We start from the raw sequence: 26,216 nt of genomic DNA, 5'->3' as shown, positions 1-26,216 counted from the left end.
TCATGCAGCAAGACAACTTCCTGTGGTACTCTGCATGACAGGGAGAGAGCAGGATTGTACCGTATCTACTAAGATGTGGCGCATTCCTGCTCTCCCTGCGCTGGCACACTGAATACTGCCTAGACAAGGAAGGAACCCTTGTGCCATGGTGCAAGGTGCCTGTGTTACAGACAGGATTGTTCTTGTGCACGAAGAGAGAGCTTCCTGTACAAAAACAATTCTTAGAGGAATTTTCCTCTTTCTACGAGGAAACAACGAGGAGAAATTAAGACCTTTCCCTTGTTACCCTGTTGGGAAGGCGTACCATTTTGACTCAATCCCGGGTTTACTACTGTTAGTAAATCTGGAATTGCATCAAAATCTATGGGTAGATGCATTCCACCCACTGAACTCTTTCCCAATGCAAAGTGATGCAAGGCAGTGATTTCAAATACCTTGTGTTACTCTGGATTCACTAAGCCATGCAGAGCCACGCAAGGTGGCTTCACGTGGTTTAGTAAATCTCACTTAAGTCCTTGTGTTGTCACGCCCTGCCTTGCTTGACACAGTGTTGCAAGGGCTTAGTAAATCTGGCCCTGGTTTACTGTCCTACTGTCCAACCATGCTGAATAATGCAGCATTTGAAGTCGGGATATTCAATTTCCTTTTTCAAAACAAACAATTGATGGTTTGCCACACACAAGACAAAAGAGATTCCTTTTCTAGCTAGTTCCCAGGTACGTTGTCTCAGGGAATGTTAAGGGAGCCTTCCTGAGACGGAATGTGCACTGCTCACCTCACTCAAGGTTCCATTTGCACGGCTGTATTGAGCAAAGGGAAGCATGACGTCACGCCATGTGCCTGTGATCAGTGCAGTTTACAGTCGGTTGCAGGGAGAGCAGCACAAGAATGGAACAGCAGCATGAGTATACAGCAAACAGGCACAGCAGCAGAGGAAAGGGCCTCACACAAGTGTAGCTGGGAGATAACACTGTGGAAGTGAAGCAGATGCAGCAACACAGGAGTGAACGAGGGAGAGAGGAGGGCAGAAGTAAAGCTAAGAGACAGCAGAACAGGATGGAGAAAGGAGACAGCAGAGAAAGAGAGAAGCAAAGAGTCAAGAGCACAGGTTGAGAAGCAGCGAGACGACTGAAGAGGGGTGGAACCGAGAGACACCTGCACAGATATGGAGCAAAGGGAAGCATGTTATCCCCCTTAAAAACAGTCATTTAAGGAGGAACGTGATGTGACCTCTTCGACGACCATGCTCGCGGGCCATGAAATCTATATTGTCGCCGTCCTCCTCCAAGCACGAGCGATTCGTTTCTAAGAATTCAGCAGTATGATGAGGCTGAGCGTCAACCGGTGCCTAAAGGCGCGTGCCCGTATTTACGTCATCTTCGCATTCTATCCTCCTCCTGCTGCGTTTTCTCTGACGTACAGAGTGTGGCGCGCGACCGTATTCCACCGCCTCCGTGGGATTCCTGAGGGAGTCTCGTGGCCGCGCGTGCGGTTCTGTAGGCAGAGGGAGGATGCGCGCGCTGGAGAGAGACGCTGTCAGGGCAGACCGGGCCGCGGCTGCAGGAGCTGCAGTGCCGGACCGGCTCAGCTGTACGGGCGCGTGCTGCAGCTCTCTCCCTGCACTGAACGGAACCTGCAGATATGAAGATCTGGAGCTCGGAACATGTGTTCAGGTGAGTGGCAGAGACGGATGCTTTGAAGACGCCTCGCGGGTCCCACGCCCCTTGTCACCTTTCGGTCTCAATGTTTGTCTGGTCAGAACACTGCAGAGGAGAGAGAGGTCACGGCCTTGTAGGGCCCGTCAGAGGTCTGACGTGAGGGCAGAATGTAACCTAAGTCGTCCTCCGTAGAGAAGCAAGCTTAACGCCTAGGCTGTCAGCAGCAGGTGCATGGCGGACAGCATGCACTAGTTACTACCAGAAGGTAACCCTTTAAGTCTCCCTGAGGCATCCGTCCCCAACCCCTCTTGCAGCAGCCATTCAGGAAACTGTCCGAGCAGCGCCTGTATTAACTATGCTATTACCTGCCACAGCTGTGGTCCCCTTTCAGCATTATCCTCCCGCTCCGCCCATTATCATCTTAGGAACTCTCGTACCTTACTCAACTAACTCCCACTACACCAGTATTACCTTTTCTGTTGGACCACCATCATTTTTAAGACCACCGCCCCTACCGAATCCTATAGAAACACCTTACGACCACTGTCATCTGTAAGAACCGTCTACGATAATCATTTTGGAGGATCGCTGCCCATGCTCGCTTTTGTAGAGTAGACGTCGGTTTTAAGCCGTTGCTCAGGTCACACCACCTCTGATACTCCCGGCGGATACCAAAGGCAGATGATCTTCATCCGATTAATCCTCGCTTTCCCATATGTAAACCACTCTGCCCTCTTGAAATTTCCTCACAGATATTTTCACTTTGTTTTAAGAAACAGAAGTATTTGAAGAGGGCAAGCGATGTTGTATAGAAGCCAGACATTGCTTATTCTCCTCATGGGTAGAATTCTTGCAGAACTCCAGAGTGGGATGATTCGGTGGAGGTTGGTGGTCCTTTGTCAATCTTAGCTCATTCGTTCTCTGAAAAATATTTAAAGTGAGCCTTGTAAAATTTATGTGATATTATGGTGAACCAGACCATGCCTTACCTTAATCCACTTGCCTTTCCTTTATAAGTATACCTTGCATTGACCCTGCTCCACCGTGAGAAAAAACATTCATCCGGACAACAGTAACAGAATCATTTTCCCCAGGTGCTATTTTGTCTAACGGGAAATAGGGTTTGGGTCGAATTTCCAGCTCTAAAGATGAGACATTTACAGAAATTTGCAGTGCAACCTGCCTGGTGTTTTTTTAAGATGTCATGGGAATCTGTAATACACGTACACCCTGTCTTTAATTTGATTATTATCAGTTATTTAAATGGACTTATAGAGTCCGGTACAGAGTACCTGCACTTGTTTAATTTGAAAGGAAGAGTACATGCATCTCTCAGCACCGCTGCAATACATGTAATGGGAGAGTACTGGCAGTTCTCAGGAGCAAACAGGTAGTCCAAAGAGTGACTATCTGCAAAACTCACATGTAATAAGATTACTTTTCTAATATAAAAATCTAGTGAAGTTGAATGGTGGTGTTACAGTGCCTGTTGTCAGAGCCTACAAAATGTGTGAAAAGCTGCCCAGTGAGCAGAACTTCACCTGCTGTAAAAACAATGAAAAAAACAAGCTTACCATCTTTTTCTTTTGGACTACTGTTCCCTGACATTTCGTAGTCGTCACAAGACATGTTTATTGTTTCACTTCTGGCGAGCATACCAGGAAAACTGTAATCTATCTTCATTTCGACATGCATTCTAGAACGTAGCGAGTTTAGAAAGTGACTTCTGAACATTGTTAAGTTATGTTTTGCGACTAATTGCAAGCAGTATATTGGTTTTTCATTTTCAGAGTACTGATTCCACGTTTGGTCTGTATATCTGCATTCGTAGTGGCTCTTTCATAAGAAGGAGCACAAGACAACAAGTTTAAAAGAATTTGATGGACAATGCCAAAATAAAGTATCATAAGACATAACGTTTACCATATGTTGTAAGAATATTGTAAGTGACCAGGGTTTCATTACACTATAAGCGAGCTCAGCCTTAGGCCTCAACCCTCTATTTGCAGTCGCCAAAGGGGCTCTTTGTTTTGTTTTTTACAGACATTTGCTGATACTAGAGCACACCACCAGTAGGAAAACAATGTACTTAGTTATTGTGATAATTTATTACAGGCAAGTACTGATGTTACCATGCTCCTATCCTTGGCGAAAGCATGCAAATGGGATGGCAGTTTGTGTTTTTATGCTCCAACAGGCTGTAAAACATTACTTTCGGGGTAGAGCTGCTGTGCTTTGCACACGGAGCTCCTCCTTCCTCATATTTTCTGATGAAAAGCAGATGCTCATCTACAGCACCGTTGCATAGAGGATTAGTGCTGCCAACATCAAAAGAGCATCACCAAAAGAGAAACAGATACACACATCCTAACCTTCTAAACCAGTGATACTCTAAGTACAGCCCGGGGGCAGCATGCGGCCCCACTGACCCCCATATGTGGCCTCTGCTTCACAGTAGCACTAGGCTGCTGTTTACTCAACTCAGCTCTACAGTTAAAAGATGTTAAAGAACCGAAGTAACTAGGGTGCCCTACACGCTTAAGTTTAGGAACACCTTTATTTTTAAAGACATCTTGCAGCAAAGGTGTTAAAATATGATAAAATACATTCAAAAACTGTATTTCAGTAACATGCAGAACAGTCTCACCTTAGTACAAAAGATTATATCAGTAAATTGAGAAGTTTTTTTTTTTAAATGACAGTTTTCAAATATGAATTTAGAAACATTCATGCCCCTTCTACGACCCAGACAACAATGCCAATAGTGAACTAAGAGGCAAGTCAGTTATGTGCACCCTTTGGGTGGCTTGGGTTGCTATTATACAGAAACAACATTATTAAATCAAACACCGGAGCAGGTTCTGTATAGCGCGCATTCTGAAGTCATGTATTTGGATGTCCTCTTATAAGTGATAATGAAGCAAAAGGAGGGAAAATTAAATAAACAATTGTCTATGAACACACAATTTGACAAAGTGGGTAAGCCGGGATGGATCCAGGTTTTCTGGTTTCAAATTGTGCAGTTCAGCCAGTAGATGCACATGGTTCACCTTCCCTACATCCACCTTACAGCCCACTGCCCCATCGACCACCACCCTGCTGGCATCAGTGCGGCCCTCGGTCATATCACAGACCAAATGTTTTGGCCCCTGGGAAAATGTTTGCGGGTATTCATGTTCTAAACCTACTACATGCCTCAGCCAAGAGCACATCTGCTATAAGAAAAACCCTATCCCCCTTTTACCCTTACCTCCCTTTACCGCCCAATACCCACCCCCAAATCATAACTTCATCCTTACCCCTATACTTCTACACACCCCTTAACCCTAAAGTTACCATTAATCCCCTCTATCTGTACCCATACCGTAACACTATTTTTTTAGCCAACATTAAAATAATAGTATTTTAAAAAGAAAAGATACCCGTAGACTAAAATTACTAACTGCATTGTATTTATCTGCATGGTAATGACTGTGGGGTAAAGGCTGTACAGTGTAAAAACTAAAGGGTAAATGTTTAATACTTTAAATGAGGCTTGGTAACGTGAGTTTACCCAAGCGCGGTGCATCACTATTTTATGGTGGTACTGCCACTCTGCTAAATCCTAAATCCCACCACCCTGGTATTTCTTTTTGCGAGTTCTGAAAGTAGAATTTGCTTGTAATAAGAAAACACCGTAGCCTGAAATAGACCGAGCAAGTGGCAGCAAAGCACAGTTCCTGCTTGCCTTCTGTCACTTTTTGAAAGCAAGAAGACCGAAAGGCGGTTGGTTACATTCATTTCCCAGTCACTGGAAAAGAAGGTATACTAAATTTTCAAAACAAGCCACAATATTCTAGCAACATGAACACGTTGCTTTGAAACGGCAGTGCCAATTGAGATAGGGAGGCTACGCGCAGCATAAACCATCTGTCTTTACTGTTTTATTTGGTTCCTGAGCACATATTGTATTAACAGTGCATATTAGAGTAGCTTGTGAAAAAGGTAACAGCAGTACATTGCAAACTTAAGTAGCTTCAGGTGGAGTTGTGAGAATTGACAGGAAGTTCTTAGGATTCTTGTTTTTAAATTGTTCAGATTTAGTTGATAAGAATCTAGGGTCAATATGCTAAAAACTGGGTTGGGAATGATTCTCTCCAATTTAAAATGCTGTAGACAAAGCAGATACAGACTTTGAGCAAAATTATGATTCATTCCACTATATCTTAAAAAGATTATATTCTTCATTTTTTATATTTCTGTATATCTGTGTACAGCTTATGAAAATGGACGCTGTGGTATTTCTAAATGCCGTGTGCTGAGTGTGCAGGCAGTTCCCTGGCGAGTGGTAGCATGTATTTGTTTAGAGTGGCCCATCAGTTTTTGTTATGTCAGTGTTTCAACAGTTTGTAGAGCGTGCTATCATTAAATCATGGTATTTTGGTGCTAAATAGGTAGATGTCAGCAAGATGTTATGACATTGGCTGAATGGCTAATAATGAGAAGCCTGAGTAAAGAGATGGGACTTTAAAGCTTTTGATCAAGCCATGTAGTTGTTAATGAAGCAAAGATTGAGTGGTAGGTCGTCCCAAGCCTTAGCGACAAGAAAGGTGAAAGAACAAACACCTAAAAAAGCGGATGCATCGTGAGAATTTTCACAGAGCCAGTGAGAAGAAGATTGTAGAGCACAATTCTCAGTGTGATGGAAAAACTAACACTGGGATGAACTAGACAACTTGGACTTTACATAAGGAGGTATAGGGAGCAAACACAGGTAAGTGATCTAGGAAGAAAGATGAACCAGGCAAAGTATTTGGAAAATAACCCAGAGCATGGCATTTTGGATACCAGCAAGGTGAGCCAGTAGATCCATAAGATCCATAAGTGACCTGGGAATAAAGAATTACCGTAGTCAAGGTGAGTCCGTGTGACCACCTGGGCAACTGTTTATCGAGCTGAGAGTAACAAAAAACGGTTGATTTTAGATAACTGACGATTATGGTGAAATCAAGATGAGGAGAGCTGAATGATGCGTGGCGGACAGGGGAGAGAGAGAGCTATCAAACAGAGCAGCTACATTTCTGACAGTGCCTCTGACGAGGGAGCTATGGCGAGATCTGAAGGCCACAATTTTCATGTTCAGATGCATAGGAGTTGCCTATGATTGGAAAAATTGCGACAATCCAGGATCAATCTGTCATCGGTATCAATCATAAACATCAGGTTAAATGGTTGAATATAGTTTGCCATTGGAGCCACATAGCTGTTAAACAAATTCAAACTGAAGGACATCCTTATGGCACTCCATAAGAAGTAGGCTTTGGAGTGCATTTGAGTGGAGAAGTGAATGCTATCTCATACCTGTCCGTTAAATTGGAACAATCTAGTACTGTGCCTGATTGTGGATGCCCACGGACACGAGATGGGTCAACAAAATGTGATGTGTCACTGTATCAAAAGAAGCATGATATGGCTACACCAGGAGACAGCTGGAGGGTTCAGTGGCAGATGGGCTGATCTAGGAAAGAAAGTAGGTCAAGGTGTGGTGATGACTACTGAAGAGTATAGTTGTACCTTTTAATAGCTAATGACCCTGAGTTATACGTTTATTGCAGAGTGAGGACAGTCAGCTTTAAAATGGTGACGAGGACAATTAAAAACGGATCATTTTAGCACAGTAGTACATATTTGACCCAAAACTGCACCAGGCACAACTTAAACACAAATCTCCAGTGCAGCTGGTCCGCAAAGCAGCACAGTAAGAAATAACAGCGACAGCACCCAATAGATAGGAGATTGTGCAGGTAGGACTAGAGCTGGTACTGCATGAGAACACGCAGCTACCCTGAATAAAATAAATGACTTTGAACAGAGCTGGGTGGGAGAGAGAGAGAGGGAGAGAGAGAGAGAGAGAGAGAGAGAGAGAGAGAGAGAGAGAGAGAGAGAGAGAGAGAGAGAGAGAGAGAGAGAGAGAGAGAGAGAGAGAGAGAGAGAGAGAGAGAGAGAGAGAGAGAGAGAGAGAGAGAGAGAGAGAGAGAGAGAGAGAGAGAGAGAGAGAGAGAGAGAGAGAGAGAGAGAGAGAGAGAGAGAGAGGTCTTCAGTTTTGTGGTGGAGAGAAGGAGAACATTCCTGTGTAAGCAGCTGTTCCTATCACCATATATACCAGGAAGTTTCAGCATTCTTTTGCTACATCCAGAGTGGTTAGGGTGGTGGTGGATTATGGCGGAGCAATTCTTGGCTGATTGCAGGATCTGAGAACCCGCAGCCATACAGTTTTCCTTACGTTGTTATTTATGTTATTGTGTGACAGATGGTAGTTCGAGTTTTCTTTGACGCTTCTACAGCTGCATGGTGAGCAATCCTTAGCAGGTTCCTGGAGTAGGGAGTCCGTAAAGTGTGCGTTTTCAAATTCAGCTGTGATGTGTTTTTATGTTCAGGTGGATGTTAGGAATAGCATGTAGAATGTTGCGCATAAACTGTTTCCTAACTCTTGTGCATTGTAGGCTGGGATATGTGAGGCGAGTTCGGCATGTAAGTGGTAGGTAATACAGGGTAATGTTTTTTTGTGAGCAAGATTTGTGGGCTTTTGGTATGGTGCAGTGTGCTCTTTTGATGCAAGTCGATGTGCTATAGTTTGTGTGATGTGCATGCAGAATATGCAGGAGCTTTCCTTCTGAGTCGACAGTGTAAGATCTTAGTGTTGTGGGAGTGCAGGTTTCACCAGGAGACAGTTGTAGGGTCCAGTAGGAGAGGACTAATATAGGAGCTGTCGGTGGATGGGTTGTGCCTGTTTGTGTGGATGTCTGTGTGATTGTGTGCATAAAAACTGCTGAAGAATGTGCTTATACCTGTAAATAGTTATTGAGTACTATATACGTGCATCTTGTGCAAAATGTTCTTTATCACAAAGAATTAAGGGTCAGATGTGTGTACAAATGGTTACAAATTGCCTACTGATGTTCTATGACCTGACTCTAATTTTGTGATGCACCTTATATACTAACATATCACACTGCAAAATGTTCAACCGCAGTGTAAAAAATAATTATTAGCAGCAGTGCCGGCTACCGCATAACTCAAGGTGAGGGGGGGGGGGGGGATGGGAAGGAGATGAGGTAAAAATAAAAAAGCACTTACCTTGCCTCTGTCCCTGCTCCCTCCTACCGCGCACCAGCACAGGCTCCCCAGCAATCCTGGTGCTGCTTTCATGCAAAACCTTTCATGAAAGCAGTGCCAGGATTGGTCTGAGCAGCGGTGACTGGGGCCTCAGACGGCTGGCCAAACACACATGTGCACTTAGGTGCTCTCTCCCCTCCTCCCACCTCCCGTGGCCCATCCTCGCCCCTCCCTGCACAGCTGGCAGTGCCAGAAGCAGAAAAAAAAGATAGTAAACTATTGTTTTATTTTTTTGCTTCTGTCACAGCCAGTGGGGCAACGCTCCTTTGCCATAGCAAGGGAGCTGCCATTGATTAGCACGTTGCGACCTCCTCTGATTGGCTAGAAACTCTGGGATGGTGGCTTGCAAGGAACAGCAGACCACCATCCCTTAGTTTTCATTCCCAAATAGGAGTTTTTTTTTTTTTTTTAAAAGAAGCCCATGTTCCCTCAAGGAACCAGTGCTGCTTTAAAAAATGTTCCATTCACAGAAGACATCAGGTGGAGCAGGCTGTGGTCCCTTGATTACTGCCTACTTCCCAAGACAATTCCTAAAGGGGAAGCTGTGCAGCAGGTACAATCTTTACACTTTACATATGGGTTGCCATATCCTTTGAGGAGTCAGTAACTTAGTAGTTTTTCACCTGGATGTGCTCACGGAAGTCCTTGATGACTTGCAATATCCTGTTTACGAACAGTTCATGGTAATTTATCCCATATATCATGGTACAGAGCTCCGACATACTCATTTCTAGTTGTCTTAGGATATTTTGTGGTGCTGGAGAACGAAAGTGGCAGCATAACTAAGTAACACTTACTTATTTTATCACATTTTGTTAACTGTTTCTTGTTTAGCATGTATCTCCCTCTAATATGGTATAAAACCACGTTTAAAGGATTCATGTGGGTCTTCCCGCTTGAGCTGATCCAGATTAACATATTGCTGGGTGTCATATATAGCACTGGATAATATGGTATGCCAGTTTAATTTCAATGTGGACTGCACACACTTGCTTGTTGTGTGGAATTTGGCAGTCTGTGTGTTGAAGAGTGAAAATTCACCATCTGTGGACTGAGGGCTGTGGTGATTGCCAGAAAATGTAGTGTAACTGCGTTAAAGATGTGTGAGGTCCAAACCCATTTGTTGACATCCGTTTATTAGTAGTTGTTTCTGTTTGGTGTCTAGGTTCTTCCACCTTTGAATAGTCTGTTACTCAGGACAAAGCTCAGTCTTCATTTTTAAGTGTAGCTAAAAAATGTTAGCGTCAACAGGCCCTCTAATGACAAGATGAGAAGAGTACTCGCTTGAAATTTACAAAGCTACATGACATCAATTCCCAAAATTCATATTTGACATTACTTTTCTATAGCACAACTGAGAACATACTAGTTATGTTTATAAAAGTATTGTAAAGACAAATCGACAGTTGTTGGCCTTTTTAGTACGTGTCACGGAAACGTGCGACATCAACATGCAGTTAGGTTTCAAGTCAAAGAAGTCTTTATTCAATATTTCATCATAAAAGACATGCTACACGTCATAATACTTATAAAATTGTCAGTGCTAATGATTATAACAATAAATACAATATTTCATAAAAGCTACTAAGAACGTATTAAATCTATCTAATGCGTCATTTGTTAAATATTTTAACATAATAATAAAAAGGAGTACATGACTTTAAAAAGGCTCAGTTCTAAAATTCAGGATAATTTACTTATCTAAAACATGTAGCTGTTTTAGTGATTCAAAACGAATTATCCATGCCCACCCCAGGAATTTGGCCACCCCTATTGCTATAGTAGGTGAAGGATCAGTTTTAAGGATCCTACAAGCAGTCTCGGCCGATTGTGTGCCCAGACTTTTGCATAGGGGTACCAACCACTTCTTCCTTGGGGCAGCATATAATGGACAAACAAAAAACAAATGGCTCACATTTTCCCGCATTTCAGTACACAATGGGCATTTATCTGGGCCACCAGTACCCCAGGTGGAGGTTAAACACCTTAATGGTAATGAGCCCACTCTAACTTGGTGATATAATTTACGGTCCATGGGTTTTGTTATAACATCCCAGTACTTTTCAATTGCAGAGGCATCTTTCACGTGTAAAAATGTTGTTGTAAGGGAACTACCTATAAGGGATGAGTGTCTTGTGCCTACCACCCATTCCCAATATAGTTGTTTCAGCACTTTTTTTGAAGGAAAGGTAGCTGAGTCAGGGTTGTGCCAAAGGGCACCTAGACCTATGGCACAAAGAGTGGTTCTAACACCCTTAAACCAGCCAATCTTATCAGATCCTAGGGTGTCCCTTACCTCGAGACATGCTTTCGCATATAATAACAGCTCTGGGGTAGACCACAACCTCCGCCAGAAGGCCAAGGGCCGAAATCTGGCTTGGTCTTCCACCGGTTGGAGCCCAAGGTCATAAAGGAGCGGAATACGTGGGGATGACCTCTGAAGACCAACCGCCCCTCTTGTAAATCTGTTTTGGGCCAGCATCAGTCGGTCCAGATTGCTATAACCCCAAAGCTCTGCCCCATACAAGACTGAGGGAAGAATTTTTGACCCATAGATTTCCATAAGTGGGGACATTGGGCGGGTAAATGATCTTTTATATTCCTTAAGAAGGGCTCCGCCTAGTTGAGCATGTTTAAGTGCTTGGATATCAATCTGGGGTTTCCAACTAAAATTGTCACTAAAATGCACACCCAGATATGTAAATTCATTAGTTTGCTCAAGAATAGCACCACACATTTTGACCCTTGCCACAGTTTGTGTTCGACCTCTTAGTACCATAAATTTTGTTTTAGAAACATTTACTTCTAGCTCGTTCTCGTCACAAAATAACTCAAATCTGAGTAGGGCCTGTTGGAGCCCTTGCCTAGTCTTTGATAATAACAAGGTATCATCCGCGAACATGAGCAATGGTACTTTCATTCCCGCTATCTGGGGAGCATCCGTGGGATGTGTTGCAAAATATTTGGTAACCCCGTTAATAAACAGGGAAAACAAAGTGGGAGCCAGGACACATCCTTGTCTAACACCTTTCAAAACATGGAACCTGTCCGTAACCTCGCCAGGCTTACCCCAGCGGACTTGGGCATAGGTGTGTGCATGAAGATTCACTAGGAGTCGCACTAGAGCCCTGGGCATTCCCTGTTCCAGTATGCAATCCCATAATTTAGGCCTAGGAACCAAGTCGAATGCAGATCTTAGATCCACAAAAGCTGCATATAACTTGCCCTTACCCAAAAAAACTGTTTTCCAATATAAGAGGGCAAAACGAAAGGCTTGATCAAGGGTGCTTACATGAGGTCTAAAGCCCGCCTGCAACGGAGTCAAAATATCTGAGTCTGTTATCCATTCCTGTATCCTCCCTAAGACGAGGCGCGCTATAATTTTTTGGATCGCATCAATAAGGCCGGTAGTTTGAGGGTACTGAGCGATCGCCTTTCTTGTATATAGGAAGGATTTCTGCCCCATACCATGAATCAGGAATTTTAGCGCCTGCAGCAACTGCATTCGCCAGGTGGAGTATATAAGGTACCCATAGGTCCTGGTCTTCCAAAACCTATGGGTACCTTATATACTCCACCTGGCGAATGCAGTTGCTGCAGGCGCTAAAATTCCTGATTCATGGTATGGGGCAGTTAGGTTTCGTTTTACTTATAAGTGTACAATGAAAGCAAATCAGTGGTGGTACAAAAGGACTGAGATTTGCTAGACCAGAGCCCTGCCACACATTCCATTTTTACGGCCCATTGCCATAAAACACGAGGTACACATGCATTCACTTTTATCGACATCTTAATAGCAATGTAAATTGGGGCAAAAAGCATGAATTTATATGAATTTGCTTTGATCAAAAATGACTACGAGGCGCTAATTAAATAGCTGTTTTCAATGCTAATAATGTGGGAAGACTTTGTGATGGTTCGGGGACCATTAATAGAGTTCAAGTGCATATGATGCGATTTTGTGATATTTGATCCCATTCTCGGTTTTATGTTCGACACATGATTTCAATGATGCCCTCTTGATGGTCTGCTTATGTAGTGTGGAAAGTGTTCATGTGGTTGCAGTTAAAACGGAATATAAGGAGTCACAATCTTGAGAAACGTTATAAAAAGTTGATGAATTATGGCTATCAGACATACTATATATTTAGCAGAAATATGTATATCTACTAGAGATAATAAATTGGATGCCTGTAGTGCCGCACATGTTTGTGTCACTTTCATTAAAAGGGGAAAATCACGCAGAAATGATGGAGCAGGAGCAGCATTGTGGAAATTATTTGCTTACTTTGCCTGCATTATGATGTTAGCACAAAAGAAACAAGGCCCCTGCAGTGGCTTTCATACTCAGAGGCATTTTCTTGAATGAAATAGATATTTGGTCAGTCCTCACACAACGAAACTTGAAGGGGGGCCCCTGCACAGTACATGAAGGGGCCGCCCTCCGGACTCACTCAGCAGCTCTTAGTCCAAGGCACTGTGCTGAGGGCTCCGCCCCTGCCCCTGCACGGCAGGGACTCTGGGAGCCTTTGTTACACCACTGCTATGAACGTCATTATAGTCCCTAATTGAGTACTCTGCTAGTGGAGGACACTTTCTATTATAACTGTTAGTAGGGAAGGTGCCTGAGTGATCTTATGAATTATAGCCTAATTCCGCTTCCGAATGTAACAAGTCATATGTGTTTAATTTCTGCCCTCCCACATAGCAGAATGAGCAGAAGAAAATATAAGGCTTACAACTGCACAAGCATATTTTAGACCTGCCATTGGAAGAATTGAACTATGCCCTCTTATTTGGTCTAAACATGATCTGTTAAAATACCCTTTTAGATTTGGTGTTTAGTGACTATAAAAGATTTGACAGGTTGATCAAAGTTGTGGACATCCCTTAGGGATTGAAGAGCAGCATAATACTTTACAAATAACATTGATTGTGTTTGGTATGGAAAAGGGGGTGTAATGCAGAGTTTGCTAGTCTGTATGGTGTCTGACAAGGTTGTGTGCTTGTACCTAACTTTTTAATGTGTTTGTTGCTGATCTATAGCAATATTCAAAAACACTACAATTGGATACCTCTCGAATAAATACTACCCCTCCACTCATACTCTAACTTGCAGGTGATGCAATTTTAATAATATTGAATGAAATAACAATGCATTCCTTGCACCATATTGTGATTAAAACATGTATGTAATTATAAATGAAAACAACATGATATTTGGTGGAATATGACAGTTAAATAACAATTTCCAAATGACCCTAACCAAAATGAAAAAAGTTAGTTAAACTTTATAATTTAAATCTAAGGATTTGTTGCAATCTTGATTGGAAAGCTCCTGTTGAAATTACTGATGTATCATATGGTCGCGTAATATTTACTTAAACCAGGTTTACATCGAAATGTAGTTCCCAAATGATTGAACTGATGCTGAAAGTCCACTAAGACAAAGCTGTTGGTATACAGTTGTGCATTCTGTGGAATTATTAGGTACCTTTAGTACTGTGGGATGTTTCTATTCATTAGTGATGAAAGTACAATTTTGAGGGATTGGTTGACATTTTGACTGTTAGTTCCTCCAAAAGTTTCATATCCAGAACTGGGTATAATCAGTATTTCTGATAACATTTACATTTTAAGCCAGTATTGACCAGTTAGGCACAAATGGTGCTGCAGCATTGTAAAGAAATGTAATGATTGATGTCTTGTTTTGAATGTTTATCTCAAGATCCCTTGCTTTCTTCATATAAACAAGGTTGTTGTGTACTCTAGATTGTGCAAATTTGTTGGAGACAGGAACATTTAATCTAAAACATCATTAACGCTAGCAAGCTGGTCATGGAAAAACAAAAAGAAACAAAACAATATCATAGAAAATAAATATTAAGTTAGCTTTTTACCTAGTTCAAATAAATCTAAGAAGGATAATTTATGACACTAGAACCACAGTGTTCTTAACTTCATATTTACGATTTTAGACTGGTTATTGTATTGCTCAGCGCCTACAAATTAAAATGTCTAAAATGTGCCACTTCCTTTAAGTGTGTAGGTGTGAACATGAACTGTGCTTACCATCAACAGAAGTTGTAATTCAACAGCCTATTGCACCATAATTGCATACAGAACCCAGTAAGCACATCTGGAGAGGAGTCCCACGTCGCTGAAGCAGCAGAGAGGAGACTGTCCTTGCAAGGTTGAAGTGTTGTGGCTGGGGCTACTTGGAACCTGAAGATCCCTTGGCGCAGGAGTCAACAAGCCTTGGTTGCCACAACAGTCTCAGTGCACAGGGCAAGGGCTCACTGTCTCCCAAGTTGGACACAAGGCAAAGAGGACCCAGGGGACCCCTCAGAACCACCACCTGTGTTAGAGAGTCTTTGCAGATCCAGAGGACAGATGATCTCAGCAGTCAGACGTCGATGCCTTAGGTGCCTGTGGATGCAGGGGAGTGACTCCTTCACTCCAAGGGAGATTCCTTCTTGCTTCCTTGGTGCAGTTGAAGTCTTGCCTACCCCAGAGCATGCACAGCCATGGAAATTTTGCGATTGCTGGAAGGAACCAGGGAAACAATGTTGGCGAGGTTGTCTCGGGACTTGCAGACTTGTTTGGTTCCTGTGAAGTCCAGCAGCGGTTCTGGTGGCCAGGAGCAGAAGAGGTTGATGCAGAGGAGTCCTGGTGGAGTCTTGCACACTGAATCTGGGGACCCAATTACAAGGGTGTCCCTAAGTAGCCCTAACAGGGGGCTTGGTCACTCGGCAAAGTGACCACCTATCAGAGGGGGTCACTGGCATCAGATACCTGTCCTGACCAACCAGATGCTCCCAGGGACCTCTGCACATCTTGGTTCCAAGATGGCAGAATCAAGTGGCCACCTGGAGGACATATGTGCACCCCCTTTCCTTTGTGTAGTTTTGCACCAGAGCAGGGACCAGGGGTCCCTGAACTGGTACAAACCAGATTATGCAAGGAAGGCACCAAATGTGCCCTTAAAAGCATGCCGGTGGCGTGGGGAGGCTATCCCCTCCCCAGCCCAGTAACACCTATTTTCAAGGGAGAGGGTGTTGCATTCCCTCTCCCACAGGAAATCCTTTGTTCTGCCTTCCCCTGTTTGAGCTGGTCAAGGAGCAGGAGGGCAGAAACCTGTCTGAGGGGCTACAGCAGCGTGGGATACTCGCAAAACCCTGGAAGACACCAGTCTTACCAAGTAGCAATACTAGGCGTTCCTCTAAGGAGCCTCAGAGTGCATGGAATCATGCCACCAATACTGAAATTAGTATTGGGTAATGATTCCGACATGTTCGATACCAAACATGCCTAGGTTCGAAGTTACCATTATGTAGCCGGACCACAGGTAGTGAGTGACCTGTGGCTAGTACATGGGTAAAATGGCTTCTCCGCACTTACGAAGTCCAGTGCATTGGAACTTGAGTTCATAGGGGCACCTCTGCTCATAGAGGGGTGCCCTCACACACAGGAACCTGCACCCTGCCCTTTGGGCTGAAACGGCCTACCATAGGGGTGACTTACAGTGACCTGGTGTAGTGACCAGTAGTGAAAGGGTGCATGCACCTTTTCACGCGGGCTGCAAATGGCAGGCCTTCAGTCACAGTTTACTGGGCTCCCATGGGTGACATTATACATGCTGCAGCACATGGGGGGGCCCTTAGTGTACCAATGCCCTGGGTACCCAAGTTCCATTTACTAGGGACTTACAGTGGTACACCAGTATGCCAATTGTGGGGTATAAAGGGTATTAAGGCAATCAAATTTAAAGGTGAGAGCACAATCCCTGGGGTCCTGGTTGTCGTATCCCAGTGAAAAGAGTCTAAGCACACTGATAACAGGCAAAAAGTGAGGGTAACCATGCACAAAAGAGTGACTTTCCTACAGTGACCACTTTTTGTGAGCAGAGGTCACTTCCCTATTCCTGGTAGGCTATATTCGTACCATGCAAGATGGAGGAAAATGAAATGGAGGGGTCAGCTCGCATGCAACACTTTAGGGGACCCTTCCTTAGGGCTAGAAGGCACGCCGGAGGGGTGACTTACCTATAATGCATGCATTGTGTAGTGGACAGGGCACACACTGTGCTATGTCGAGTTAGCATTTTAGGATTGCACCAGTACACTCAGCCTACAATGGCAGTGCTGGGTGCATCTAGATGCATTGCCCAGAGGGTGGTACAATCTGTGCTGCTGCCCTCAGGGTCCTACCCTTTGTACCCCGTACCCTGGGTACTTAAGTACAATTTACTAGGGACTTATATTGGCAGCTAAAAGTGTTGCCAATTGTATCAATACCTTTGCAATTTTAGTGAAGGAAAAATGGCACTGGGGACCTAGTTAGCAGGTTCCAAGTATACACCAGTCCAAGTTGCATCCAGAAACTAGGCAAAAAGTGGGGGTGCACTGCATTATGGTTCCAGTTTCCCACTGGAGGAATATGGAAGTTGGAGAAGTACAGAAGCAAGCCAGCTGAAAAAATCTGATTAAACATAAAGAAAAAGGTTGTGCCTAAAAATGAGCACTGAAAGGACACAAGTAATGTGTCCATGCTCCATGGAATTGACAAACACACGAAGACGAAGGAAGCCTATGGCAGCTAACTAATTAAGAAGGAAGCAAGTGAGAGTGACAATGAAGCCAAAAAAAGGCAAGCAATGGGTGACCTTTAAGTCCACTGTTAGAAAACAAAATGTTTCAAAAATAAAGTGCATGAGCTGTTTAGGAATGCCCTAGAAAACTAAACATCCTTGATATATGAATGGTGTTAGAAATGGGGTTTCTGGTTGGCTAGGGTATGCACCTCAGCCAGGCAGAACTTACCCACTCTAGTCAGGACAAGGGAGTTACACGTCCAAGATAACCCCTGCTCACCCCCTTGGTAGCTTGGCACAAGCAGTCAGGCTTAACCCGGAGGCAATGTGTAAAGCGTTTGCACATACACAACACATGTGACGCAATATCCCCACCACAAAGGAAGCACAACACCAGATTATATGAAAATATACTGTATTGTACACAACATTATCAGACCAAACATCACATATCAGTACTATCCTGCTACACATAACACACAAGTTCAGGGATGTGGAATTCCTATCGCCTGACGCCCAGGACATCTTGTTTGGGGTCAAGGGCAACAAGTTTTTATGTTTACTTTGTCCTTGGGACAAGTAGGCCCAACCCCCTGCAGCACAAACCCTTTGGCTGCCTGTTTACAGAGAGTTGAACTCTCTGCAGTTGAGGTAATGTGTTTCCAAAAGATAATGCTGTTCGAACTTGTATTTATGGTTCATTATTTGAAAGCCTTCATTATTAGGGTGCGTGCTGTAAATAAATGTTTTAAGGTCACACTTCATTACTGACGTTGGTTGCAGTACAAAAAAAAAAACATGTACACACATTTGAAAAGTTTAGGCTAAGAGGCTAAGTATAATGCTCCCAGAATGCTCTCTGATTATATGCAAATGAAGTGTCATTTAGTAAAATGTGTTGATGCATGCTAATATTTCCCAAAAATATTTCTAATGGAAAATCAGTGTAACCATTTTCAACACGATTATGGGAAGCATAAAAATAAACAAACACTGACAAAGCCAATTGATCCTACATATTTTTATAAGTCTTTTAGTTTCATCAATGCGTGTCTTGTTTTGACATGGCTTTTGTAACACTTTATTGTTGTGGGAGCTACCAGGCCCTCAACATTGTAACAAACATTGGCAAAACCCCCCCCCCAAAAGTTTTTGAACTCTTAAAGCACACGTTGCCACCAGCGGCATAACAAAGGCCCCGCAGCCGCCCTCCAGGGGGCCCCGTCAGCACAGCACCTGCCCTGAGTGAGTCTGGAGAGGGGGCTCCTCCATGTTCTTTGCAAAGGGGCTCCCTCCAGTTTCGTTACGTCACTGATTGCCACTGTAGTTCCTGACACTGAACAAATCTACTTTGTGTGGCAATATGCTCCTTGTGGAAGAGCAGAATGCGATCACTCACAGTAAAGCCAGCCGAAAGAGAGAGAAATAGAAGTTTAATAAAAACAAAATGTCTTTGTTAACACCAGACCTAATTAGGGACCAAGACCCACATGTAGGTAGCTTTTTGCATGTGGCAAACAGCGACTTTCGGTGTTTGCGACGTGCAAAAAGCACATTGCGATGCACAAACCCAGTTTTGCGATTCAGTAACCTGGTTACCGAATCACAAAACAGGTTTGCGACTCGCAATTAGTAAGGGGTGTTCCCTTCCTAATTGCAACTCGCAGTGCAATGTAGGATTGTTTTGTGACCGCGAACGTGGGCGCAAACCAATCGCAGTTTGCACCCATTTCAAATGGGTGCTAACACTTTCGCAAAAGGGAAGGGATACCCATGGGACCCCTTTCCCATTGTGAATGTCACTGTAAACATTTTTTCAGAGCAAGCAGTGGTCCTGTGGACCACTGCCTGCTCTGAAAAAATGAAATGAAAACGTTTCATTTTTCGTTTTTGTTATGCATCTCGTTTTCCTTTAAGGAAAACGGGCTGCATTACAAAAAAAACTGCTTTATTGAAAAGCAGTCACAGACATGGTGGTCTGCTGTCTCCAGCAGGCCACCATTCGTGAGGGGGTCGCAAATTGCAACCCACCTCATGATTATTCATGAAGTGGGCATTTGCGAAGCCCTTGCGAATCACAGATGGTGTCAAGGACACCATCCTACATTCGGATTTGCGACTCGCAATTTGCAGGTCACAAATCTGAACCTACCTACTTGTGGCCCCAAATTCTTAAAGAAAGTCACAAAAGTGCACCCATGGTATATGTCGTACCCCTATAAAATATTTGTGAACTGTATTTTAGCGTGGGTAAATACGATGTGTAGATTTGCTCATGTGAAAATCTATTGAGCATTTGCAAGTTCATTTTCCCTCCAGCCACTTTCTTCCCAACCCTGGAAGAAGTTCTAATTCTGCCATTGTCAGGAGTAAATGTCCAACCTTTCTTATTATGGGAAAATATTAGAGAGAAGCTGGTAAAAATCTTTAAAACATGCAGGTTAGTAGGTTTGCAGACTCAAAGGCATTCCAGCCCCAGTATGCAGATCTGCAGAAAGGTGGCAAAATAAGGAAATTGCTACAGTAGGGATTGTACACATGTGACGCAATATCCCCACCACAAAGGAAGCACAACACCAGATTATATGAAAATATACTGTATTGTACACAACATTATCAGACCAAACATCACATATCAGTACTATCCTGCTACACATAACACACAGGTTCAGGGATGTGGAATTCCTATCGCCTGACGCCCAGGACATCTTGTTTGGGGTCAAGGGCAACAAGTTTTTATGTTTACTTTGTCCTTGGGACAAGTAGGCCCAACCCCCTTCAGCACAAACCCTTTGGCTGCCTGTTTACAAAGAGTTGAACTCTCTGCAGTTGAGGTAATGTGTTTCCAAAAGATAATGCTGTTCGAACTTGTATTTATGGTTCATTATTTGAAAGCCTTCATTATTAAGGTGCGTGCTGTAAATAAATGTTTTAAGGTCACACTTCATTACTGACGTTGGTTGTAGTACAAAAAAAAAAACATGTACACACATGTTTGAAAAGTTTAGGCTAAGAGGCTAAGTATAATGCTCCCAGAATGCTCTCTGATTATATGCAAATGAAGTGTCATTTAGTAAAATGTGTTGATGCATGCTAATATTTCCCAAAAATATTTCTAATGGAAAATCAGTGTAACCATTTTCAACACGATTATGGGAAGCATAAAAATAAACAAACACTGACAAAGCCAACTGATCCTACATATTTTTATAAGTCTTTTAGTTTCATCAATGCGTGTCTTGTTTTGACATGGCTTTTGTAACACTTTATTGTTGTGGGAGCTACCAGGCCCTCAACATTGTAACAAACATTGGCAAAACCCCCCCCCCAAAAGTTTTTGAACTCTTAAAGCACACGTTGCCACCAGCGGCATAACAAAGGCCCCGCAGCCGCCCTCCAGGGGGCCCCGTCAGCACAGCACCTGCCCTGAGTGAGTCTGGAGAGGGGGCTCCTCCATGTTCTTTGCAAAGGGGCTCCCTCCAGTTTCGTTACGTCACTGATTGCCACTGTAGTTCCTGACACTGAACAAATCTACTTTGTGTGGCAATATGCTCCTTGTGGAAGAGCAGAATGCGATCACTCACAGTAAAGCCAGCCGAAAGAGAGAGAAATAGAAGTTTAATAAAAACAAAATGTCTTTGTTAACACCAGACCTAATTAGGGACCAAGACCCACATGTAGGTAGCTTTTTGCATGTGGCAAACAGTGACTTTCGGTGTTTGCGACGTGCAAAAAGCACATTGCGATGCACAAACCCAGTTTTGCGATTCAGTAACCTGGTTACCGAATCACAAAACAGGTTTGCGACTCGCAATTAGTAAGGGGTGTTCCCTTCCTAATTGCAACTCGCAGTGCAATGTAGGATTGTTTTGTGACCGCGAACGTGGGCGCAAACCAATCGCAGTTTGCACCCATTTCAAATGGGTGCTAACACTTTCGCAAAAGGGAAGGGATCCCCATGGGACCCCTTTCCCATTGTGAATGTCACTGTAAACATTTTTTCAGAGCAAGCAGTGGTCCTGTGGACCACTGCCTGCTCTGAAAAAATGAAACGAAAACGTTTCATTTTTCGTTTTTGTTATGCATCTCGTTTTCCTTTAAGGAAAACGGGCTGCATTACAAAAAAAACTGCTTTATTGAAAAGCAGTCACAGCATGGTGGTCTGCTGTCTCCAGCAGGCCACCATTCGTGAGGGGGTCGCAAATTGCAACCCACCTCATGATTATTCATGATGTGGGCATTTGCGAAGCCCTTGCGAATCACAGATGGTGTCAAGGACACCATCCTACATTCGGATTTGCGACTCGCAATTTGCAGGTCACAAATCTGAACCTACCTACTTTTGGCCCCAAATTCTTAAAGAAAGTCACAAAAGTGCACCCATGGTATATGTCGTACCCCTATAAAATATTTGTGAACTGTATTTTAGCGTGGGTAAATACGATGTGTAGATTTGCTCATGTGAAAATCTATTGAGCATTTGCAAGTTCATTTTCCCTCCAGCCACTTTCTTCCCAACCCTGGAAGAAGTTCTAATTCTGCCATTGTCAGGAGTAAATGTCCAACCTTTCTTATTATGGGAAAATATTAGAGAGAAGCTGGTAAAAATCTTTAAAACATGCAGGTTAGTAGGTTTGCAGACTCAAAGGCATTCCAGCCCTGGAACTATTGCTTACTGCTTCCTCCAGCCCCAGTATGCAGATCTGCAGAAAGGTGGCAAAATAAGGAAATTGCTACAGTAGGGATTGAAACTCCAAGTATTCAAGCCCTACTATGGTAGTAGCCCTGGCATAATCAGAGAGGCTATTAATTGCTGCCATAATTTGTCGCCACACTACATGGCACCAAAGGGACAAGTAGATCTTTTTACAGGACAAGTAGATTTGAGAAGCAACCTGTCCCCTGGACAAGTAGATATTTTAATAAATTCCACACCCCTGAGGTTACTCAGTATCCTGCAACATAAGCAGTAGTCAGGAAACAAGTTATCACATTAGAACACTTGTCATAAGAATATCATAAAACGCCCATAGTAGGAACATTAGAAAAAATATGGCAAGTTAGGGAAACATATTAGCAAGTCATGCCCATAAAAGGAACATTTGCATATGCCTATGAAACACCATCAAAAACAGGTAGGCAACATATAAATCAGAAGAAGTCTCTAGTAAGAACTTATGTTCTATATATTGTTCCTTTAACAGTACCTGGCTTGATGAAGGCACCTCCAGTGCCTAGAAAATGAACAGTGGGGCCCCCGGTGCTCCTATGCGCAAAATGGGGGCCTCTGACATCCTTTTGAGGAGAAGAGGGCGGCACGCACCTCCTCTAGACCATTGACAGGCCCCTCCGGGGACCGTGATTACTGGGGGCCATCCAGGAGCGCCTTTCAAAGCGCTAAGGCCATACTTATAGCCTGGGTTGTGGCGGTGATTCCAGCATGAAACAGGTGCCTCGAAGTGCCTGAGGGCACAGAAGAGCGCTCTCTCAGCGCAAAGGGGATATCAAGGCAGCACTCCTCGTGCAGGGAAAGGTTACAGGGGTCAGGGGCCACGGCACCCTGCCCCTGGGAACAATGAAGCAGTAAAGAGCACAAGGCTGGTGGGTCCAGCTACAGGCCAGCACAAGAGGTGCAGATGATGGCAGTTCCCTCTAGTGACCAGGCAGGTCACAGGTTAGCACAGCAGCAGCAGTCCAAGGCGGTTTCCTGGTGCGTCCATTCAGCAGCGTCTTGTGTCCAGGTTCAATTTCCATGAGTGTTCAAATTGTGGGGAAAATCCCCCTGTACTTATAGTCAGTTGTTACAGTGTTTTACAATGGTAGGGAGAGGGGGTTCCAGCCAGTTACAACTGGTTCTGGGAGTGCCCCCTCTCTCCTTTCAGCACAGGCTCCAAACATCAGTGGGGGGTTAACGACCCTATTGTGTGAGGCCAGGGCACAGCCTTTACAAATGTAGGTGTGCCCTGCCTCTCCCTTCTCTCAGCCCAGGAAGACTATTCAGTATGCAGATGCACCTCTGTGACACCTCCACCCTCCCTGTGTACAGGCTGTCTGAAAAGTATGCACAAAGCCCCAACTGTCACTCTGCCCAGACGTGGATTGGAGTCAAGCTGCAAAACACCAGAATCATAAGCACAGATAAATGTGCACTTTCTAGAAGTGGCATTTCTGTGATAGTAATAAAAAATACACCCACACCAGTAAGCAGCATTTATTGTCACCATCACAACCATACCAAACATGCCTACGCTACCCCTCATAAATCAGACAATACCCCTTACACATAAGGCAGGGCATTTCTAATGCAATCCTATGAGATGGCAGCACTCACAGCAGTGAGACACCAAGTTAGTCTGTTTGTCACTACCAGGACAGGCCATGCAATATGGCACATGTCCTGCCTTTCTACATACATGGCACCCTGCCCATAGGGCTAGCTAGGGCGTACCTTAGGGGTGACTTACATGTAGTAAAAGGAGAGTTCTGGGCCTGGCAAGTAACTTTAGGTGCCAGGTCCCTGTGGCAGAAAACTGTGCACACAGGCCCTGCGCTAGCAGGCCTGAGACAGGTTTAAAAGTCCACTTCAGTGGGTGGCGCAAGCAGCGCTGCAGGCTCACTAGTAGTATTTAATTTACAGGCCCTGGGTATAGAGATACCACTGTACAAGGGACTTATAGGTACATTAAATATGCCAATTAGGTATAAGCCAATCATACCAACTTTAGATGGGAGAGCACCTGCACTTTAACACTGGTCAGCAGTGATAAAGTGCTCAGAGTCCTAGAGCCAACAGCGAGAGGTCAGAAAAACCAGGAGGAAGGAGGCAAAAAGACTGGGGATGACCCTGCGTAAGGCAAAAAGTCCAACAAATGGTAAGAAAGGCTAGGCTTTCTGGGGATGTTCATGTGTTAACACGGGTGAGAAGATAGGATAATGAGGGAATGCATAAAAGTACATAGGTGTTTATTTTGACACGAGGGAGATTTTGACTTGTAGAGCAGGTTTTTTTCTCAGTAATCAGGTGTCATGTCTGCTTTTTTTTTATTTTCTGCCGTGCATGTATTTTAACATGTTAAGACCGATTCACAGGAGAACCACAAAGTGATGTGAGTTGGGTGTTCTGCAGTGACTTGAAGGGCGTAGTGCCGTCCAAGGCAAAGTGAAGAATTTACTTTCCTTTCAGGACTTTGAAAGGCATGGATTTTTTTTCTCAAAGGGTCAGAAAAACGTATTTTCTTTAATCGTCCTTCCCAAGAACATATTTGGCCCCTCCTCAGCTCTTTCATCCTTTAGCCGTTTCCAAAGAGCCTGCATGTCTCTGATGCTGATTTGAGTTGAAAACGCTCTTCAGTTCCTGGAAAATCCTTCCTCGCTTTGTTTACCCTTTACTGTACATAGGAAATAATAACCCCTGATAGTTCTCTTGGGGATCGAAGGATGCCGCCTCGTGGTTTGCTCAGTGCGCAACGATGAAAGTACACACTTTACAATTCAGATTTATTTTGTTGCACTGGGTCAGGCTGAAAGCATTTTAGGAAAGTGCCTTTTTCAGATACAAAGACGTCGGTAGAAGACGAGTATAGTGAAGTAAAAAGTATTGATCTCAATTGTAGATCGGAAATGCACAACTGCATGATAAAGATGAGTTCAAATATCACCGTAAAACATCGTATTATTACACCTTACTTTAAAAGAACAGAAAAAACTAGCCGGATGACTTCGTTACCATGGAAACATTGTTTTGTTTTATAATTGTTACCTGTTCACGCAGTACTCGTGGGAGTGGGAAAGTTAAATCTGTTTACACAAAACAGTGCTGTGCGTGTACCGTTATTGGAAGATACTTAGACAATGTCAAGGCACTTGAAGAAGATTCTAATTTTAATAATGCCACCAGCTTATATACAGTACCTTTAATTCTTACAGTTAAGCATTAGCCATTACAAAAAACACAGTAACTTAAGGTTCCTTTTAATACTTACCTTTCCTTTTCACTGTCTCGTACATTTGCTACCCTGCTTAAACATTGATCAACACTTTTGAAATAGAAAAAATAGTCACTTGTCTATGGTCGCTACTATTAACATTCCCATAGTCCTTAATTTCATCCTCCATGTCCTCCCGTTAGCTTTTCATTTAATTGTGTATCTATGTATTTATCGATTTATTTATTTATCAGCCGTCTTACTTTTTTCATCTGCTGAACTGGGTCACAACATTGATTGCACAGTCCACCAACTGTGCCCTCCACAACTTTACTTCAGTCTTTGGAAAATGACATTGGACAGCAATAAATCATCGAAAAACAAAACAAATATATGTGAGGGAGACATAAGACAGACACAAGGATTTTACTTCTCACTAGGGAAGATCTACTTAGTCCCAACACTTTGCATTCTAGGAAAAACCTTCTTGTGAATCTTTAGGGTTATTTGCGCCAGTACTAAGTGATGCCCTAGAGCAGTGGTTCCCAACCTTTTGACTTCTGTGGACCCCCACTTTAACATTGATGGAACCCAGGGACCCCCACTGAATCATCATCGGAATCCAGGGACCCCCGCCTGTGTCATTACTGGAAGCTGGGGACCTAATTTGTCAATATTTGTTCATATTTGTTAATTTTCTAGGCTCTCGCGGACCCCCTGAGAAGGCTTCGCGGACCCCCAGGGGTCCCCGGACCACAGGTTGGGAACCACTGCCCTAGAGTTACTGCCTCTTCCCTTCATATGACAACTGTGTCCTTTTGGAGAAAGCTTCCTTCAGCGCAGACCAGGCAGAATTAGTCGGCCTTTTCGTTACTAATATGAATT

General features: G+C 43.6%; 1 protein-coding gene across 1 annotated transcript in view; it reads left to right on the top strand.

Annotated features, from left to right (window-relative positions):
* Positions 1-1,500: 1,500 nt before the first annotated feature.
* PRELID3A (PRELI domain containing 3A) overlaps positions 1,501-26,216 on the top strand; it is a 176,055-nt gene continuing 151,339 nt past the window's right edge. Inside the window, exon 1 of the mRNA XM_069219939.1 lies at positions 1,501-1,673. Within this exon, the coding sequence (XP_069076040.1) occupies positions 1,642-1,673 (32 nt within the window). The 5' untranslated portion in view covers positions 1,501-1,641. The remainder of the gene's footprint in view (positions 1,674-26,216) is intronic.

The sequence above is a fragment of the Pleurodeles waltl genome, chromosome 2_2 (assembly GCF_031143425.1).
Source record: "Pleurodeles waltl isolate 20211129_DDA chromosome 2_2, aPleWal1.hap1.20221129, whole genome shotgun sequence".
In the NCBI taxonomy this organism is placed as follows: Eukaryota; Metazoa; Chordata; class Amphibia; order Caudata; family Salamandridae; genus Pleurodeles; species Pleurodeles waltl.
This window is presented reverse-complemented; position numbering and strand designations above follow the sequence as displayed.